Source organism: Pan paniscus, chromosome 21, assembly GCF_029289425.2.
Source record: "Pan paniscus chromosome 21, NHGRI_mPanPan1-v2.0_pri, whole genome shotgun sequence".
Taxonomy (NCBI): domain Eukaryota; kingdom Metazoa; phylum Chordata; class Mammalia; order Primates; family Hominidae; genus Pan; species Pan paniscus.
The window spans coordinates 1,348,367-1,364,107 of NC_073270.2; the positions used below are offsets into that span (position 1 = coordinate 1,348,367).

Here is a 15,741-nt window from a genome sequence, read left to right on the forward strand (position 1 = left end):
TGTGGTGGTCCAGGAGACCAAGGGAATTTGGGGAGGTGATAGAACTGCACCCTGATCATGCTGGTGGTGAAAACTCGTGCAACCGTACACCCAAATGTCATCTTTTTTACTGTATGTTAATTTTAGAAATCAGAAAGTAAAAGATGCAATCACAAAAATATCATTTGGTAGGACAAACTTATTCAGTATATGAAGATAATAGAGAACTTTTATACAAAAGTGGCTCTTACAAAATATTAATATAAAATATTAAAATATAAATTCTCAAGAGCTATAACTTAAACTTCTATGTTAATTTAGGTAAGCAATTCTCCTATGAAAAGATTTAAGGAATTCTTTCCTTTTCTTTTCCTCTTGTCTTTTCATTTTGCTGCAAGGAGCAGCCTTAAAGCTGACTGAAACAGTTATTGTGACCAGCATGTAATGCTTGAAAAGATGAAAATCCAGCTTTAAATATGCTCAATCTCAATAACTTTTTTTTTTTTTTGAGATGGAGTCTTGCCTTGTCACCCAGGCTGGAGAGCAATGGCACGATCTCGGTTCACTGCAACTTCCGACTCCCAGATTCAAATGATTCTCCTGCCTCAGCCTCTTGAGTAGCTGGGATTACAGGCACCGGCCACCATGCCCAGCTATTGTTTGTATTTTTAGTAGAGATGGGGTTTCACCATGTTGGCAAGGCTGGTCTCGAACTCCTGACCTCATTATCTGCCGCCTTGGCCTCCCAAAGTGCTGGGATTACAGGCGTGAGCCACCGCGCCTGGCCTCAATAACTTTTTAATAGGTATGTGCTTAGTTTATTCATGTTTCTTTGCTAGTTTTTTTTCCCTGCAAAGAAGAAGAAAAATAATTTTAAATCTTATTTGAAGGATGATTGTACACTGCGTTATTGGCCTTGGAAAGGAGAGAAGGAGGAAAAGGAGTAGGAAAAGGGAAAATAAGAGGTTGTACTGTTAATCTACTTCCAGGCAGATTTTAACCACTAAAGCTAAAATGCTATTATGAAATTGAATATTTCAATTGAATATTGAAAATGGTATAATGGTGCCGGGTACGGTGGCTCATACCTGTAATGCTAGCACTTTGGGAGGCCAAGGTGGGTGCATCACTTGAGGTCAGGAGTTCGAGACTAGCCTGGCCAACATGGTGAAACTCTACCTCTACTAAAAATACAAAAAAAATAGCCGGAAATTGCTTGAACCTGAGAGGCAGAGGTTGCAATGAGCTGAGATCATGCCACTGCACTTCAGCCTGGGCAACAGAGCAAGACTCCATCTTAAATAAATAAATAAATAAATAAATAAATAAATAAATAAATAAAAATGGTATAGTGGCTTGAAGATGCAGGGGCCCATGAGGAAGAACATGGATGGCCCCTAGAAGCTGAAAGCAGCCCCCAGGTGGCAGCCAGCAAGGAAGTGGGGTCTTCAATTCTACACGTGCAAGGAACTGAATTCTATCAACAACCTGAATGAGCTTGGAAGCTGATGCTTCCCCAGAAGCCGCAGATAAGAGCTCAGCCTGCTAGGGGCTTGAGAAAGGGGAAAGTGACTTTAAAAATGTAACTTGAGAGAGTTCCAAAAGGCTAAGCGATTCGGTGAATCTAATAAACATGTTAAAATGCATAAAGTTCGGGTGTGGGGGAAAGGGAAGGGAGAGCATTAGGACAAAGAGGTTCTTTTCTGAGTTCTGGCCAGGAGGCTTCTTGATCAGTTCAAATTGTTACAAAGTTCAGCTGGAGGTTTCCTTCTCCCTGTGGCCGCTCTGGGCCTCTGGCAGCCCTCCTCAAGGAGCAGTCCGTTTCCTTCAGAGGGTCTGTGGGTTCTCCTGGCTTCCCTAATGCGCTCCTGCAGTCCTTCTGAAGCAAAACTTAATGATGCGAGCCTCCACACGCTGCTCTGTCCGTCCGAGTGGGAGCTGCAATCTAGTCCTGCCTCCCGTCTGTCATGATCCCTGGTGGTTTTTGACTGCAGCTCAATTGTTTTAGATTCCATGTATACGTGAGAACATGAAGTATTTGTCTTTCTGTGTTCGACTTATTTCACCTAGCAGAATGTGTAATAAACATTAACAAAATGAATGTGTAAAATCAGGTAGTGATCACAGCTACAAAGAAAATAAAACAGAGTGATAGATGGAAAGTGATGGGGAGGAAGAACCTGGTTAGAAATGGTGGTCAGGCAGGACCTCTCTAAGAAAGGAAAAGAGCTGACTGCATGATAAGCCAGCCACGTGAAGACCTTGAGGACAACATGCAAAGCTGATGACCCACCGGCCCTGCAAAGACCGGGCAGGAAATAAGCTTGGTTGGCGCGAAGAAGGAAGGCTGGAGGGAGTAGAAATGGGGACAGGAGCTGAACGCTGGGAGAGGGGGCTCAAAGCCAGCTCGTGTAGGCAGGGACTGGGCACTAGCGATGCGCGCAGAACAAAGGCCTCTCTCTCTTTCGCCACACTAAAGGCCAAAATGGTCATCTCCAGTTGCGAATTCTGCAATAAAATGCGCCCTTGGCGACTTGCAACCAGGATGCGTTCCACACCGCTCCCCCACGCCCCGCAGCCCGCCCTTGAAGCGCTTGGCCGATTGATTTGCGCCGGTCTTGACCGCCATCTGCCGGCAGCACTCGGTATACCCGCGCCCTGGAGGTCGCACACGTTGGCTAAACGCGGGTACAGCGGACACTTTTCAGGGCCACAGACCTCCCAATGTCTATTGGCGTCCCAGACACAAGAGAGCCAGGTCCAGACTCACACTTCACAAGATACACAGACGTGGGTCTTAGGGAACAGGAAATTCCATGAAACTTCCCTTTACCCAATTAGCCGGACTCACTGAGCCCCAGAATAGGGTTTTCAACCAACTCCTACTAAAATTAAAAAATAATGTGTGGTATAGATTGGGATAATAGACATTGGAGGCTACAAACGATGGGAGGCGGAGAGGGGTGGGGGTTGAAAAATTACCTACTGGGTGTAACATTCACTATCCGGGTAATGGGGCACTAGAAGCCCACTCCACCACTATGCAATATATGTATTTGTACCCCGTAAATCTATAAAAATAAAAACTACATTAAAAATAATAATAATGTCTGGTCATCTAAATAGTACCTCTACAGCTTATTAAGTGCTCTGGAGACGTCCCAGTTGCCTGTCCTTCCCATTAAAGGTGATATCCAGTGCTGATTTCCCCTTCAACCTCGGGTTCCCATAAACCTCTTCTCACTCCTGCTGCCCTCCGCTACTCCAATAAAGAATGATAGGTGGGCCGGGCGCAGTGGCTCACGCCTGTAATCCCAGCACTTTGGGAGGCCAAGGCGGATGCATCACCTGAGGTCAGGAGTTGGAGACCAGCCTGGTCAACATGGTGAAACCCCGTCTCTACTAAAATACAAAAATTAGCTGGGCATGGTGGCGGGCCTCAGTAATCCCAGCTACTCAGGAGGCTGAGGCAGGAGAATCGCTTGAACCCGGGGGCGGAAGTTGCAGTGAGCAGAGATTGTGCCACTGCACTCCAACCCGGGCGACAGAGCAAGACTCCGTCTCAAAAAAGAAAAAAAGAAAAGAAACAGTCCCAGTATGCATCCATGTGCATGTGCATGCAGGTGTATCTGCCTGTGGGAGCTGCGCACGCGGCTCTGAGTACCTGGGAAGACACCCATGTACAGATGCTGTACATGTGCACGGTCACTCTCTGGCGCATTCAGAGGCATGAGGGCTACATGCAATGCGAGGGAACCTATGTCCAGGCTTCCTTTCTTGGTTTTCCTCCTCTGAACTCATGCATCCCTTCACAAAAAGTCCAGCTCCTGGCTAAAAACCTATGTGTGATTTTTCAGCCCAAACACAGGCAATGACAGGTTTTACCTGGCAGGCCTCACAGCTGAGTCGTGCACAGCTGATGCGTTGCAGTCTTTAAAGGCAGTTGCAGACACAGACTCAGGCCTCCTGGACAGTCGACCTCTCACACACATCTCCGCTCCCAACCCAAGTCTTCATTCAGACACGTCTTCATTGCAGTGGGGTAGGCCTTCGGCCAGGACCTCCTTATCATGGGGAGTGGAGAATCCTTGAAGACACTTTCCTCCACGCTGACTCAGAAGTTTTCCCACTCTCCCTTCCCCACCCCATCCCTGGCCCCCAGGTCCGTACAACTGCAGGAGCCTTTTTGTTGGAAGCTTTTCTGCAGTGAGACCAACCCCACACCTGTGCTCATCCACCCGACCCCAGATGGCATCATTCTATGAGGAAATTAGAACAGGTGGATCTGTGTTCTACAAAATAAAACAAACCAGGTTCTCTGGTTTAGCCTCTTTCTTGTACTGTAATAATAAGAGATTGGGGCTTGGCTATTACTTGCTTTGACTTTTTTTGTTTTGAGACAGGGTTTCGCTCTGTCACCCAGGCTGGAGTGCAGTGGTGCGATCTCGGCTCACTGCAACCTCCGCCTCCTGGGCTCAAGCAATCCTCCCACCTCAGTCTCCCTAGTAGCTAGGACTACAGGTGCACACCATCATGCCCAGCTAATTTTTATATTTTTTATAGAGATGAGGTTTCACCATGTTGTCCAGGCTGGTCTCAAATTCCTGAGATCAAGCAACCCACTGGCCTCAGCCTCCCAAAGTGTGAGGATTACAGGCATGAGCCACCATGCCCGGCCATCATTAATCAGCTACTCCAGCACTTAGCAGTTCAGCTCTCTCCTGCTCAGCTGAGCTCCTGATTGTACAGTGGTTAAGAGCAAACTGCCTCTGCCACTTAGTAACCTGGTGACTTGAAAAATCACTTTGCCTTTTCATCCTTTGGTTTCTTCATCTGTAAAATGAAAATAACAATAAACAATACCTACTTCACAGGGTTGTTGTTGCGAGGGTGTAGTGAGTTGATATATGTAAAGCATAACGTAGGTTCCATTGAAGTGTTTGCTATTGTGTTCAATATGGTCCATTTCTGCTTGGAGATCCATATGGCTCTGGGGAGTATCTGTTGGCTCAGCCTAGGTCACGTGTTCCACCTTAACCATCCCTTCCCTGCTCCAAAGTAGAGCCCGTGACCTGAACTAAACCAGCAGGCACGCTCCACCGCCAACACCGGCTCAAGGTGGGCATGTAATATAAGCTGGTTCAATTAGACTGAATCCTTTCTTTTTTTTAAAAGACGGAGTCTCATCCCCCGTCACCCAGACTGGAGAGCAGTGGCACAATCTCAGCTCACTGCAACCTCTGCCTCCCAGGTTCAAGCAATTATCCTGCTTCAGCCTCCTGAGTAGCTGGGATTACAGGCACCTGCTGCCACGCCCAGCTCATTTTTGTATTTTTAGTAGACACAGGGTGTTGCCATGTTGGCCAGGATAGTCTCGAACTCCTGACCTCAAGTGATCCACCCACCTCGGCCTCCCAAAGTGCTAGGATTACAGGCGTGAACCACTGTGCCCAGCCCAATTACAGTGAATCTTAATACACTGGCTGAAAATTCTGGGACACAGCCAGTCTCTCTCTTTCCAACAGGACATGTACAAGGACCTGTACAACCCTGGGAGATGCTGGCATATTGGGGCCACAAGCAGTGCTGACCTGAAGAAAAGGGCAACACCTCAGAAAACAAAGTAGATAAATAGAAACCAAGTCCTTGGTGCCATCACTTGATTTCTGGATAAAGCCTCACCTAAGCTATTTATTGACCTGAGCCCTTCATAGTTTAGGCCAATGTGATTTGGTTGTTTTGTTACCTGTAACCAAGTATCTTAACACAAAGTGGATCTGTGAGTGACCAGAGCCTCTTGGGGGTTGTAGCAATCTAGTAGTTGGCCCAGAAAGGCCAACTCTGAGATGGAGTGTAGGGTGCAGAATGTTGATTAATGAGTGCTCTTGGAATCAACAACTGAGGAAGACAGAAATATGCAGGATTGGGCACAGGGAGAAGTTCAGCTGCAATGCAGGCCCAAGGGTAGTTGCAGCTGAGCCTTCAGGAAGTTCTGGAGCCAGAGTAGCCCTTCTGAGTTGTTCCAAGCACTGAAGGCCTAGCAAGTTCCCAGGGGTATTAAAATCAATAAGCCTGTCAGCCCCGACAATGCCCTCAATAGGTCCGGGCACAGATTGGAGAGAAGCTGGGCTCCCATTGCACCAGGAGGGAGTGGCCCAGAGCCACTGAGCCATGGAGACTCAGGCAGGGGGTTGCTCCAGCACTTCTTCTGGAGAAGTTTTGAGCCCCAGATGCAGTTAGCACAGTTGCCCGCCCCTTATCATAAGACGAAGTCCGTTCCCACCACATCTTCTGCAAGGCCTAGCTGGGGACCCCGAGACACTGGCAAAAAAGCAAATGTAAATCCAGTTTTATTGGTTAAAAAAGGAATAGCAGATTTAATCAGAAATTCCCACCTGGCCCAGCAGCACCAACCAGAAAGAAGGGAAGAAGAGAGGAAAAAACCACAGGAAGAAAAGAAAGGAGGGAGGGAGGGAGAGGAGGAAGGAAGGAGGAGGGAAGGGAAGGGGGGAAGAAGGGAGGGAGGGAGGGAGGGAAAGAAAGAGGGAGGAAGGGCAGAGGGAGCAGGGAGACTGTAGATCAGGGTCTGAATGGAGATCCGGTCCTGGAAGTAAATGAACCAAGGCTCCAGGTGCTGGGAAGAGAGTAGGAGGGGAGGGCGGCCCATGGCACTGCTATCTAGAAGGGTAGTGGCTCTTCCACAGGAATGTTGAGGATGACATCCATGTCTGGGGTGCACCTGGTGGGAGGCAGCACAGAAGGCCATGAGAGACCAGAGGTGGCGGTGTGGGAGCACCCGCTCAGAGGAGCCCTGCTCTTTAGAACTCTGGAACGTACTTGGGTTGGGGGGCAATCCCAAAATACAATCTGTGACCTATCTGTGACCTCAAAGCCCAACTGTGCATACACAAGCATACACACACACACACACACACACACACACACACATCAAAAATGGAAAAGAAATGAGTTTGGCAGGACGAATGTTCCCCTGACAAGTCTGAGGTCAAGAGGGAGCAGGAACTCAGCTCTGAAATGCTGAGGGCCCTCAAGATGATCACTGGCTTTGGAGTGAGGATGACAGGTTTGATAACTTTGACCTGTGTCACCTTGAGCAAGCTATTTCTACTCTCCCAGCCTCACTCCTTCAGTTGGCACTTAAGTAAAAAGCACTCATTAAGTGCCAGACCCCAGGTGAGCCTCAGTTTCCTCATCTGTCAAATGGGTTTAATATTCTAACCTCAGTCATTGGTGGAAAGATTAAATGAGACCATGCCAGCAGGTAATAAGTGCTCAGTAAATGACAGGCATTATTATTTCCATGAAAGTAGCAAGAGAGATGGATTCCCATCAGCAATATATTCCCCATTGCAGGGACCAGCACAAACATTTAAGAGGCTGAAGGATTACATTCTGTTTCACTCTCTTTTCTCTCTTCCAAGGAGACCATCCTCTCTCATGGTTTCAATAATCTACTGATACACATGAAGTATTTAGGCAGGAAATGTCAGGATACTTGCAATTTACAAATACTATTTTAAAAATGAACATGAAACCAACATGGAAAAAAAAACAATTTCTAAATCTAGATGGGCAAAACTGGCTATTCATTATATCATTCTCTCTTCTTTATATTTGAAATTTTTCATAATAATAGTAAAAAAAAAAAAAAAAGTTCATCTCTATGCTGGCAACACCTAAATTTCTACTTCCAGCCAATATCTGTCCTCTGAGGTCTACACTCATCTTGTCAATTGCCCACCCAATGACTCCACCTTGGCACCTCATATAAATCAAACTTACTGTCCAAGTCAACTGTATGGTTTTCGTTTTGTTTTGTTTGAGACATGGTCTCACTCGGTCACCCAGGCTGGAATGCAGTGGTGCAATCACAGCTCACTGCAGCCTGGAACTCCTCAATCGATCCTCCTGCCTCCCAAATAGCTGGGACCACAGGCACGTGCCACCACATCTGGCTAATTTTTTTATTTTTTGTAGAGATGGAGGTCTCACTATGTTGTCCCCCTGGTCTCGAACTCCCAGCCTCAAGCGATCCTTCTTCCTCATCCTCTTAAAGCACTGGGATTACAGGTGTGAGCCACCATGCCTGCCTCCAAGTAAACTTCTGACTGTGCCTACATACACATCCCTCACCCCGCCCCAGCCTTCCCAATCTCTGCATTTGACATCACCACCACCCCATTACAAAAGTCAGGAACCCAGGGGTTATTCTTGATACCTCCCTTTCCTGTACTTCCCAAGTCATACAAGTCCTTCTTACTTTCCTAAATATTTCTCCAATCTATCTATTTCTCCCATTTCTTCTGCCACACTCTTGGCCAGGCCACTTCCCATGTTCCCCTGGACAACTGCCCTCACACCCACTAGAATTCCAGCTGCCATTCTGGCTCCTTGCCAATCTCATCCCCATGCTCTTTTCTTTTCTTTTAAGAAAGAGTCTTGCTCTATTACGCAGGCTGGAAGGCAGTAGCACCATCTTGGCTCACTACAACCTCTGCCTCTAGGGCTCAAGCAATCCTCCTGCCTTAGCCTTCACTGTAGCTGGGACTACAGGCGCACGCCACCATGCCTGGCTAACTTTTGTATTTTTTGTAGAGATGGGGCTTCACCGTGTTGCCCAAGCTGGTCTCGAACTCCTGGGCTCAAGCAATCCTCCCACCTTGGACTCCCAAAACGCTGAGATTACAGGCATGAGCCACCACGCCCAGCCCACCATGCTCTTTTCAAACTGACTTTTTTGGAATACAAATCTGATCATGTGGCTTAAGATCCTTTGCTTCTGGGATCAGGCAGAACATCTGGGCCTATAGGGCACTGCATGGAGGTCCCTAGGGGCTGAGTTGCCCTGCTCCCTTCCCGCCACTCTCCCTGTCACTCTGCATTCCAACCACTCTGGCCTCACTCAGCTCCGTGTCAATGCCAAGTTCCTTCCAACCATAGCTCCTTCACAGCTCAAGGCTCAACATGTGGTTGGTTCATAGAGCAGTAACATAAGCATCACCGGGTAGCTTCCTAGAAATGCAGAATCAGGCAGGGCATGGTGGTTCACACCTGTAATCCCAGCACTTTGGGAGGCCAAGGCAGGCAGATCACTTGAGGTCAGGAGTTTGAGACCAGCCTGGCCAACATGGCAAAACCCCGTTTCTACTAAAAACATAAAAATTAGCCAGGCACGGTGGTGCACACCTGTAATCCCAGCTACTCAGGAGGCTGAGACAAGAGAATCACTTGAACCCAGGAGGCGGAGGTTGCAGTGAGCTGAGATGGCGCCAGTGCACTCCAGCCTGGGAGACAGAGCTAGACTCTGTCTCAAGAAAAGAAGAAAGATGGAAGGAAGGAAGGAAGGAAGGAAGGAACGGAGGGAGGGAGGGAGGGAGGGGAGGAATAAAGAAAGAAAGAAGAAAGAAAGAAAGAAAAGAAAGAAAGAAAAGAGAAAGACAGAAAGAGAAAAGAGAGAAAGGAAGGAATGAAGGAAGAAAAGAAAGAAAAGAAAAGAAAAAAGAAATGCAGATTCATGAGCCCCACTGAGACCTACTGACTTGGAATCTGCTTTTTAACGCGATCTCCAGGTGTTTCCTGGGCATGTTCCAGTTGGAGAGGCTCTGCTTAACAGTGTGCCATTTCTACTTTTTAGGAGGGAAAATCTGCTTCCTTGCTCCTGGTGTTCCCTTCCACGTGGAAGGGCATCCATGAGTGTATTGCTCCTGGCCTCTCTCTGCCCCTTTATATTCTGCTTTTGGAAAGGGGGTATGACCACCAGAATGGTGAGTGTGAGGAGAGGAAGGGGACACAGGGAGCCCAGTCCCTTTCTCTCTCAGCAGCAAGAAACCCGAAAGGACTCCACTCTTCTCTGCCCCAAGGCCTGGCTCCACGTGGGTCCAGTTCCACCACGATCGGGTGGTTCAATTTGCCTAATTCTGGGTTCACTATTCAGAGGCCAACACAGTCTCTAAAATCAGCTTTACCAGAATAAAGGTGATAACCTGGCCCACATGCACCTTACCCCTTTCAGCCTCATTCACTGTGTTCAGAGCTCAGGTAAAGACAAGTGACTGTTTATTGCGTCCCCCGGAGACCCCAGCACCACCTGTAGAATTGCTCTTCCTTCAGCTCCTCCATCGGTCTCCTTCACCTAGTGAATTTCCATGCATCCTTCAAGCCTCAGTTCAAATGTCACATCCTCAGGAAAACCTTCCTTGACTGCCCAGACTTGCTGTCCTAACAGTTGCTTTTTTCTTTTTTTTTAATTAAAAAAAAATTTTTTTTAGATGGAGTCTCGCTCTGTCACCCAGACTGGAATGCAGTGGCACAATCTCAGCTGACCGCAACCTCCGCCTTCCAGGTTCAAGCAATTCTCTGCCTCAGCCTCCCGAGTAGCTGGGATTACAGGCACCCGCCACCATGCCCAGCTAGTTTTTGTATTTTTAGTAGAGACAGGGTTTCATCATCTTGGCCAGGCTGGTCTTGAACTCCTGACCTCGTGATCCACCTGCCTTGGCCTCCCAAATTGCTGGGATTACAGGCCTCGTGAGCCACTGCACCCAGCTCCTAAGAGTCACTTTCGCAGTGGCATGTACTCTACTCAGCAGCTCTGGGCTCTGCTGCAACTCCACATTTATTTGTGGCTCATTATCGACTCATGTCCAGTTCCCTCTTTGGTTCCATGAGGGCAGGACCAAGGACTGTTTTCATTCACATGGTGCCTGGCATTCAGAGGCACTTCATAAATCCAATAGTATTTTGTTTTGGGGGCGGGGGGCGGTTTAGAAATAGAAGAAAAGGAAGAAATGGCGATAGGAGAGGAGAAGGAAGGAAAAGGACAGGAGGGAGAGACAGATGAAGAAGAAAAATTAAAGAATTTGCAAATGCTAGGCTCTGCCACACATGGTCCTGTGGTGTCATCAAGGAGAGGTAAGCCTGGGGGACCCCCAACCCAACCGCAGAGGGCTTGCCCCAAGGAAGGGCAGGCAAAGAATTGGTTTCTGGGGCCCAGAAACCTGCCAAGTGAACAGGACATCCTTCTCTCCTTGTGGAGTGTCTTCCAGGCTATTCTTCCCTGAAGCCAACCACCCCACTCAACTCTGCCTTCCTCAAAAACCCAGAAGTGGAAGGCTGTACCCACTTGGTTGACACATGGGATCTGGGAACTAGAAGGGCCCTCAGAGATTACACCACCCAGCCTGCTGTGTACAGATGGGAATTGGAGGCCTTTGCAGAGATGGGAAAGGTCACATCTGCCCCTGGTCAGTGGCAGATCCAAGGTGGAAACCCAGGCCCGCCCCTCCCTCCCTGTACAGGGTTCTGCCATCCACACCAGGCTGCCTTCCCCAAGAACAGAGAGCCTCCGTGAGCTCAGAGTGTGGCTGGTTTAAGAGGCGGTGGCAAAAAGATCACATACTTGGGTCTCCGAAGCAGAACATCCTCAAATATGACCTCTCGGGGTTCCCGGGTCTGGGCTTGGAGCTCTTCCACCTCGGCCCTTAATACGGGCATGTTCTCCTCAAACTGGTCAATAAACTGAGAGGAAAGGCACAGCAGGGGAGAAGGGAGAAGCCAAATGGCCCCCAACCAAAGGGAGAAAGGCCAAAATGAACGAGGAGCAAAGCTATCTGGGGAAATGGTATGGGTTCTGTCACTGGGACTTGCTGGACTCCAGAGAGGGGACTTCCCCATGCAGAGTGCGGCTGGCTTCCAAGTTAGTGACAATATTCAGTGGTGCTGAAACAGGTGAGGGATCATGGAGAATGGAAACAGGTTACAAAGTGGCGGGGAATGCTCAATCACGGGAATGAATAGAGGCTGGCACAGATAGTGAAGGGCATGCACATTAAAAACCAGTGAAGAGGCAAGATAATGAAAATTAATTCAAGAAGGCAGTGATGGTGAAGTTCATTAACACTGATAATGGGTGGTGGGCAGTGACAAGAATCAAGGGGTAAAGATGCACAGTGGTTAATGGCTGAATAGGTGATGTTTGGTGATGGTTGTAAATGGGTCATTAGCCAGCAATGCTGGCTAATGAGGCAAGGCCTAGGTCAGTGCCAATCGCCTTCCCAGATGAAAGACAAGTGACAGTCATGGCACCGGCAAGGAGGGAGGCCAACACCAGAGTCAGAGACCTCCTGAGCGCCAGATCAGGAGAAGCCTGACTCATTCCCACAGGCCGTGGGGACTGCCCATCCACTGCTTCCCTACAGGGACCACCACCTTCCTTGCCCACGCACTTCTCTGAACCTTTGCGTGCATTTCAGGAAGTCCTGGCTTTCCCACATCTTCTGTAGGAGAGCCTCTTCATAGGGACGCTGGGTTTCCTGTGGAGGAAGAAGAGGTCTGGCCCCCAGGTGCCTCTTCCTGGGCAGCAGAACATGGTAGAGACCGATGGGGCCGCAGTGGGCCTGGAGGCAGAGGATGGGGAAGAGGGCGGGGTGGGGGTGAGACCTGGATCCCCGCTCCCACACAGCAACTGGCTACTCACCGCCACCACAGAACTCAGAATTTTTTTCTTCTTCTTCTGAATCTTGTCGGACAAGGATTCCAGGACCTTTCTGCGCATCTCACCGAGGTCATCCAGCTCATCCTGGGAGCCAGCAGAAGGGTGTTGGCCACCAGTCCTGCCTCCCACACAGTCTGGTGGGAGAGGGGCAGGGGCTCCCCTACCTGCTGGCTGTCCTTAACCTGCTGCAGCTGGCGCATAAGAGTGGAGATCTGGACAGACTTGATGGAATACTCATGGTCCATGTAAGTGCTCAGGAAGTTCACTTCCTCCTGGGTCTTCTCAATCTTGGCATTCAGCTGCTCTGCCTGCTGCTCAAGATCTGGGGAGGGGTTAGGGAGGTCAGCAGGGACAGGAGGCAAGACCTTCCCTCAAGCACCTGGGCCCCCGGAGGCCCAGGAGGCAAGGTCTCCTTGGCCAGTAACTGGGGTCTGGGCTGAGGCGAGCTCACACAGGGCTGGGAGGTGGTTAAAAGTTAAGGCTCTAGAGGGTTTTCCACCCCTGCAGGAGAAGAGGCAATGCTGGGTAGGAAAAAGGAAGGGAATTGGTGCGTGATCCCTAGACTAGTCCCCACTCTGCCACTGACTTGCGGTGTGGCCCTCGCCAAGACTGTCCCTCTCCAGACTTCAGTCTCCTCAGAGACACACTCAAGGAAGTGAGACCAGGCAGATGGGGTGACAGTGGCTCCCAAGACACAACCCATGGCAGGATTAAGACAAAGTCTATCCTGTCTTCCTCCAGAGAGAGATCCCCAATGTCTGGGGTTGACTGATCCACCACCCCTCTGCTCAGCAGGTGTGTAGTCTGCTCAGGGAAAAGGAACCACAGGCCAGGCAGGATGGAAGCCAGGAGACCTAGGTTCCAGCCCAGCCACTGACTCCCAGAAGGACCTTGGCAGGAAACAGAGCCAGGCTAGGATTGGATTCTGGCTCCTAGCTATATAACCTTCCACAAGCTACTGCACCTCTCTTAGCCTCGGTTTCCTCATCTGTAAAATGGGAGGACAGCTTCCCTGCCTCCAAGTAGTTGCAATGACTGAGTGTGCGCCTGTAACAATGCAGACATTGGTAGAGACCCAGATACGGGGCCTGGAAAGAGCTAAGTGTTGGGTAACTATGCTATTCGCTCTGTATCTTAGCATTCCCATCTGCCAAGAAGAGAGCCGATGGGGCTGAGGGTTTCTGAATGGCAAGTGCAAGGTGAATGCTCTGCTGCTGACCTCCCCAAGGTGCCAGGGGGGAGGGTCAAGGAATTTGCCAGGGATTCTTACAGCTCATCTTGCATTTCTTCTTTTCTTCCCACTCCTGAAGCTCAGATTTCAATTGCTGCAGCCTCTTCTTGTTTGAGTACTCCAAGATGTCGATGATGGTCTGCGGGAGGGGTGGAGTCAACTCACCCACAGGCTCTGCTGGCTCTCAGAGGCGGCCACCCAGCACTTCCTCAGAGGAGTCCCCAATCCCAACCTCACTCCCAGAAACCTGACCAGAGGCTAATCGGGACAATAACAGTGTCCACCCATAGGGTTGTTGTAAGGACTACATAAAGACATACAGATCGCTTGCTATTACACGTAGAGGTGTTTGCAAATGCTGTTGGTGGTAGCAGCGACCTCTGCCGCACCGGTACAGTATGTGCCAGGTGAACCCCCTCTGGGACGGCTGCTATGGTGGCGCATTTCACAGAGCCCGGGGAGGCAAAGTTATAACTAAGAGTCTCCTGGCCCGTGAGTGCTGGCGCGTTGGGATGAAACCCATCTCGGTCCTCCTGCAAAGCCCAGGTGAGGGGAGTGAAGGGTGAAGAAACGCGTCTTCCAGCTGGAGGAAGCACCACGTGCAGTGGGCGGGGAAAGGCAGGAGAGGGCGCGCGAGTGCGCGGAGGGCGGGACGGAGGGCGGGACGGAGGGCGGGCGGATGCCGCGGGCGCGGCCGGCGCCGAGCGCAGAGGCGCGGGTCTCACCGCCAGGCTGTCCTGCTGCTGCAGCAGGGCCCGCACGTTCAGGGTCGTGCTGTTCTCCATATCCTGGATGGTCTCGATCAGCTCCTCGTTGAGCTTGGTGAGGAAGTTCTCATGGCTTTGGAGCTCTCGCAGAGCGGCCCTCCCGTTCCTGAGCAACGTCTGCGGGCGGAGGGACGAGTAGAGGCGGCGCTGCGCCCTGCCCGGCCTGAGCCCCCGAAAGCCCGTGGGCCGCCGCCCCAGCCCCGCCAGACGCCCGCCCCCGCCAGACGCCCGCCCCCGCCAGACGCCCGCCCCCGCCAGACGCCCGCCCCCGTGCGGCCTCCTGCTGGTAAACGCGGCCCAAGCTGGGCGGCCGTTCCCCATTGTCTGCGCCGCCCGGGAGCTCCGGGACTCTCATCCGTTCGGAAACGCACGTGTACCCATCATTTCACATCCCTGAGGTGCGGGTGCATCTTACAGTTGGTGGCGTGTCACCAACTAATCAACAAATATATTATTAGTGGGTAAATAAAGATGTGCCTTCATATCAATGGCTTCTCAGAATCAATGAAATATAGAAATAATAATAAGGGCCGGGCGGGGTGGCTCACGTCTGTAATCCCAGCACTTTGGGAGGCCAAGGTGGGCCGATCACGAGGTCAAGAGTTCGAGACCAGCCTGACCAACATGGTGAAACCCCGTCTCCACTAAAAATACAAAACTTAGCCGAGCGTGGTGGCGCATGCCTGTAATCCCAGCTACTGGGGGTGCTGAGGCAGGAGAATCGCTTGAACCTGGGAGGCGGAGGTTGCAGTGAGCGAGATCGCGCCACTGCACTCCAGCCTGGGCGACAGAGGAAGATTCCTGTCCCAATAATAATAATAATAAACGCCCCAGGTAGGTTAAGAAGGTGGCAGAGCGACCACCATGTCTGGAGGAGAAGCAGGGGAGGCAAAAATGGATGATAAACGTCAGCATTTCCTGGCAGGCCGCGGAGTCAATGAGTACTCTCATTTCACACAATAGCCCCCTGTGGAACAAGGAGGGTCTGAGGGTTAAGTGACTCCCCTAAGGTTACACCCAGCAGGTGCATAAAACCTACAGTAACAATAACAATTGTTGAGGGCCCTCTACATGCCAGGCCCTCTACATGCCAGGCCAGGTGCCGTGCCTTGCTCTGCAGGTGGCACGTGGTATCTGTTCACCCTCCAACAGCTTTATGTTTACTAACTCTATTTTGCTGATAAATGGAGGCTCAGAGAGTTTAATGACTTGCCCAGTGTCACACAGTCAAGAAGTGCCAGGGCTGGAAC

General features: G+C 50.3%; 1 protein-coding gene across 13 annotated transcripts in view; it reads right to left on the minus strand.

Moving 5' to 3' along the window:
• Nucleotides 1–6,223: 6,223 nt before the first annotated feature.
• Nucleotides 6,224–15,741, minus strand: part of LOC100970234 (uncharacterized protein C20orf96) — an 83,305-nt gene continuing 73,787 nt past the window's right edge. For 9 of the 13 annotated variants that reach the window (XM_034947774.3, XM_034947768.3, XM_034947775.3 and 6 more), the window contains 6 exons: nucleotides 14,450–14,608; nucleotides 13,764–13,863; nucleotides 12,658–12,815; nucleotides 12,476–12,577; nucleotides 12,225–12,311; nucleotides 6,224–6,718 (listed from right to left, as the gene is read on the minus strand). In XM_034947774.3, coding sequence (XP_034803665.2) covers nucleotides 6,239–6,718; nucleotides 12,225–12,311; nucleotides 12,476–12,577; nucleotides 12,658–12,815; nucleotides 13,764–13,863; nucleotides 14,450–14,608 — 1,086 coding nt within the window. In that variant the 3' untranslated portion in view covers nucleotides 6,224–6,238. Of the gene's footprint in view, nucleotides 6,719–11,398; nucleotides 11,518–12,224; nucleotides 12,312–12,475; nucleotides 12,578–12,657; nucleotides 12,816–13,763; nucleotides 13,864–14,449; nucleotides 14,609–15,741 lie in introns of all 13 variants that reach the window. The other 4 variants (XM_063601239.1, XM_055104879.2, XM_034947770.3 and 1 more) reach the window with 1 other exon arrangement.